Source organism: Tinamus guttatus, unplaced genomic scaffold (genome assembly GCF_059628265.1).
Source record: "Tinamus guttatus ecotype Peru unplaced genomic scaffold, ASM5962826v1 Tinamus_guttatus_pri_ptg000636l, whole genome shotgun sequence".
NCBI lineage: Eukaryota > Metazoa > Chordata > Aves > Tinamiformes > Tinamidae > Tinamus > Tinamus guttatus.
This window is the reverse complement of record NW_028289170.1, coordinates 25,963-30,207: the sequence shown is the minus strand read 5'-3', so window position 1 is coordinate 30,207 and position 4,245 is coordinate 25,963. Positions and strand designations below refer to the sequence as shown.

General features: G+C 59.2%; 1 protein-coding gene across 1 annotated transcript; it reads left to right on the top strand.

The window, feature by feature from the left end:
- Window positions 1-1,565: 1,565 nt before the first annotated feature.
- LOC148592116 (uncharacterized) lies at window positions 1,566-3,817 on the top strand (the record flags this gene model as incomplete). The annotated part of the gene is made up of 2 exons (XM_088535616.1): window positions 1,566-3,185; window positions 3,356-3,817. Coding segments are annotated over 2 exons (2,082 nt in total), but the record flags the coding sequence as incomplete, so codon positions are not given.
- Window positions 3,818-4,245: the final 428 nt, after the last annotated feature.

Sequence of the window (4,245 nt, the reverse complement as noted above, 5' to 3'; positions counted from 1 at the left end):
TGGGGTGAACCAAGAGGCAATCGAGAGCACAGGGGCGAGGACGGGGGTGGCCTCGTGGTGGGTGTCAGCTATGGAGCGCCTGACGAGGGGCAGCCTCTGCAAGGCCTGGGGAGCGCAGAGCTGTGGAGAGGACAACTCGTCCTGCTCCCCAGGGACCTGCTGAGGAGTGGGGAGAGGAGGAAACGACGCGATGCCTGGTGTCCCCATGGCAACTCCCAGGGCTTTGTGATGGGGGTGGCATCACACCCCCAGGCCACTGTGATGGGGCAGTCCCCAAGGTGACCGTGTCCCTGCTGGGGTCTTCACTCTGAGGAGAGTGGCGCAACCAGCAGGGAGCAACTCCCCTTGGTGCCCGTGCGAGAGGTCCTCAGAGAGGTTCCTAGACATGGAGAAGGAACAGCAGGGTAATTCCTGCTCCTCATCCATGGAAAGGAATTCCAGTGCACAAGACAGCACGAGTGAGGTGAGTGGTGAGGCTGGAGGGAGAGGTGGGAGGCAGGGCCAGGACCCACATGGAGAGCACGAGGATGGCGAGGAAGGAGCCCTGGGTCACGATAGTGGGGCAGGAGCTCCTCCAGTGAGGGCACTTGTATTCCTGGGCATGGGAAAAGCAGTCTGACCTACACCCTCCCACTGTACTCAGTGCCAGTGAGGACGCACCTTGAATACTGTATTCAGATTTGGGCATGGGAAAAACGTTGAGGTGCTGGAATATTTCCAAAGGGCAACAAAGTTGGTGAAGAGTCTGGAGCACAGACCTTATGAGGAGCGGCTGAGGGAGCTGGGGTTATTTAGTATGGAGAAGAGAGGCTCAGGGGTGACCTTGTTGCTCTCTACAACTACCTGAAAGGAGGGTGCAGTGAGGGGAAGCTGATCTCTAACATACTGATAGGAAAAGAAGAAATGGCTTCAGGTTGCACCAGGAGAGGAACTGGTTAGATACTAGGAAAACTTTCCACATGGCAAGAATTGTAAAGCATTGGAAGAGGCTGCCCAGGGAAGTGGTGGAGTCACTGTTCCTGGCAGTGTTCAAGAAACGTGTAGATGAGGCATGTAGGGATATGTATAGCAGGCGTGGTGCTGAAGGGCTTACAGTTGGCCTTGATGGTTTTGAAAATCTTTCCCAAACATAATGATTCCATGATCTGGATGCCCCAAGGCCCACATGAACCCCATGAGCTCTGTGCTGAGGGCAGAGAGCAGGTACGGGCCAAGCTCAGCCGGATTTTGCTTAGCCAAGAGGTTCCCTTCGACACAACGCTGGGGTTTCCTGTGCTTAGGAGCTGCTCGTACCAACACAAGTGTCCCCATCACAGGCCTCCTTCTCCCCACAGGTGGGCCAGCAGGAGCTGCCCGCAGCAGTGCAGCGCAGACGGACCCCAGCTTCGTCCCACCGAAGGGACCGGCTGTCGCCGCTGCCCAGCCCTCAGGGCTCACGCTGCTCCCAACATGGCATCGCACAGGTACAGAGCTGAGCAGCGGTGACAGCCAAGCATCCATCTGGGAAGCATGGAGGGAGGGAAAAGGAAAAGTAACCTGGCCTGTGTGGTGGGCTTCGATTGCAGGCGGTGGAGGACAAGGCCAGTGATGTCTTCTGCACAGTGCAAGATCTGCATCCCTCCACCGGCCCTGTAAGGAAGAGTTCTTTAGGACCCAGCAGGACACGTCTTGGCAGGGTTCCTGGAAAAGCGGGGACATCAGACGTGCCCAGCTTCCCACCTCTCCCAGCCAAGGCAGCTTGGCAGGCACAGGGAGGCTTGGAGGACTCTGCAGTGAAACCAGCAGGATCTGCAAGTCACACCAAGCTGCCTGCTCTGGAAATGTCCTGCAAGTCTTCACCCAAAGGCAGGGCCTTTGCCCTGGACAAGGAAGAGGTGGCCAGGAAAGTCCTGGACAGAATGAACATGGCTTTGGAGAGGGTGGCTGCAAATTCCAGCAAAGCTGCTGCCAGGGAATGCTTCCCACCTGTTCCTGGTGCTGGGGTGGCTCTGGACTCAGGGAAGAGAAGGGAAGAGCAGAAGCTCAAGCCATCGCGTCTTGCCCTGCCTCCACTTCAAAGACCCCAGCAAGAAACTAGTGCTCTCATCCAGGTAAATCAAGAGCATGTGCAGTTCCTGCCTCAATCCAGGCCTGAGTCTTCAACATCATCAGTGGGAGAAGGCAGGATATTTCAAGGGGATGATGAGAGGATGAGTCTATCCCTGAAAAGCCAGCAGCTCTTGGGAAGCTCCTCCTTTTTCCTGAGAGCACAGAGCATTCCTCCTGAAGGGCAAGTGCCTGCGATGGAGAATCCTCAAGAAGCAGCGGCCTCTTCTGCCCCGGATGATCCCGAGCAGGGTGCGATGGCAGCTGAAGGTGTTTCGGAGGAGGCTGGACTCAGCAGCTCCTCCATTGCAGTGCTGCCACCCAGCTCTGCACAAGACGTCACTGCCGGGTGCTGCAGTGAAATGGCCCCACTGGAATCCCCATCGCCCTTCTCGCCTGAGCCTGTCAGCCTCGTTCAGAGCGTTGATGGAGAAACTGGCACAGAACTGAGATCTGAGAGCCAGGGGCCTGTCCCACATGGCCCCACACCTCCTGCTGTGGGTCTGGAGGAGGCAGGCGTGGGGCTGGGGTCTGCCCCCTTGAGCCATCCTGATGATGCGAGCCCTGGAGCCAGCCAGCAGCCAGCACAGCCTGATGCCTTGGCACACACCGTCGATCAAGGCACACAGGCAAGCTCGTGGCTGCTCCAGACCATGGAGTGTGACCAAGGAAGAGCCCCTGCAGCTGAGGAAGGGCCTTATCCCTGCGCTCATGGGGAAGAAAGGGAGGTCAGCAGGGCTGGGACACCAGCTTCCCCAGGCAAGGATGGTGGGACAGGGACACCACGACAAGCACCAGCAGGGCAGGACCCGAAACAACAGCCTGTGGGCATCACCTGCCACGTGCAAGGAAGGCCTCTGCGTGTGCACGAAGACAACACCGCACGGTACCTGGGGGTGCTCAGCGTCAAGACGGAGGCGCTGGAGGAGCTCGACAGGAGCTGCCTGGCCCGCACGGGGCAGAGCTTGGCACGGATCCGGGAAGTCACTTTCCTGAGGAAGGAGCAGAGCCTGCAGGAGAGCCAGGGCGAGGAAGAGGAGGGCCATGGGGAGCGTTTCTCCCTGTCAGCATCAGGATCCCTCAATGTGAGACCCAAGGAGGTGAGTGCAAGGGAGGGCTGGGCCAGGTGGGAGCCCTCCCGGTGCTGGGGCCGGCCCCGGTGCCACGCTGTGACAGACGGGTTGTCCCAGCACTGGCAGAAAATCCCCCAAGAGACCTTTCCTTTTGGGAAAAGAAGCTCCCTTCAAAAATTCTGCCTCTCTTCTCCTAGCTCCTTGCCAGAAACTCCTTCCACAACCTGTGGAAACCGGAGATCACGCAAGTGGAGCTCCTCAAGGATGCCAAGGGCAAGTGGGAGGTGCTGGAGCGCCTCTATGCTCATGCCCCCCAGCAGAACATTGAAACATGGAGGAGAGACCTGGAGGAAATAGCAGAGCAGAGTGATGATGAGGAGGATGGTGATGAAGAGCTTCTGCCAGAGGAGGAGTTGGAGGAAAGTAGCTCCTTGGCCTGGATAAGACCCAGCCTCCGCAGCCTGTTTGCGGAAAGGGAGATGGACCTGGAGAAGGTGCCCTCCTTGCCCGACATCAAACAAGGAGAGGCTGCCAGTGAGGGACCTGGTGAGGTGGAGAGCCCCTCTGTTGAGCCAGCAATGCCCAGAGGAGCTGAGGAATCTCTGCTGCAGGAAGCAACAGCAGCAGCTTCTCTCCAGGCTGCAGGCCCTGCTCCCCAGGTAAGCATGGAGCATGTCACCTGTCCCCACGACCCAAGGGAGCTCCTATGTGAGCTGTGTGGGGGGAGGTGCAGAGGGCATGCCCAGAGCTGCCCCATCCCAAGGGATCCCCCTGTCCATGGTGCCCCACTGTCACCCCCAGCCATTTGCCCTGTGCGGTCTGCCATGGGGAGATGATGGGTCCTCTCCATTTCCAAGTGCCAAAGGTGCAGGGCTGACATCCCCTCCACCCCTGCACCACGTTCAGCCCTGGGGCCTGGATGCCCAGCGAGGAGGGAAGGGGCAGCCCCAGCAGCAGCCCCCTCCGCACACAGTGCACGAACCCCCTTGTGCCACACACGCCCCCATCTGCCTCTGTTCCCCTGTGCATCACGGCCCCTGCCCAGCCCTGCTGCTGTGGCCCCGCAACGAGCCGTGTCCCATTGCCG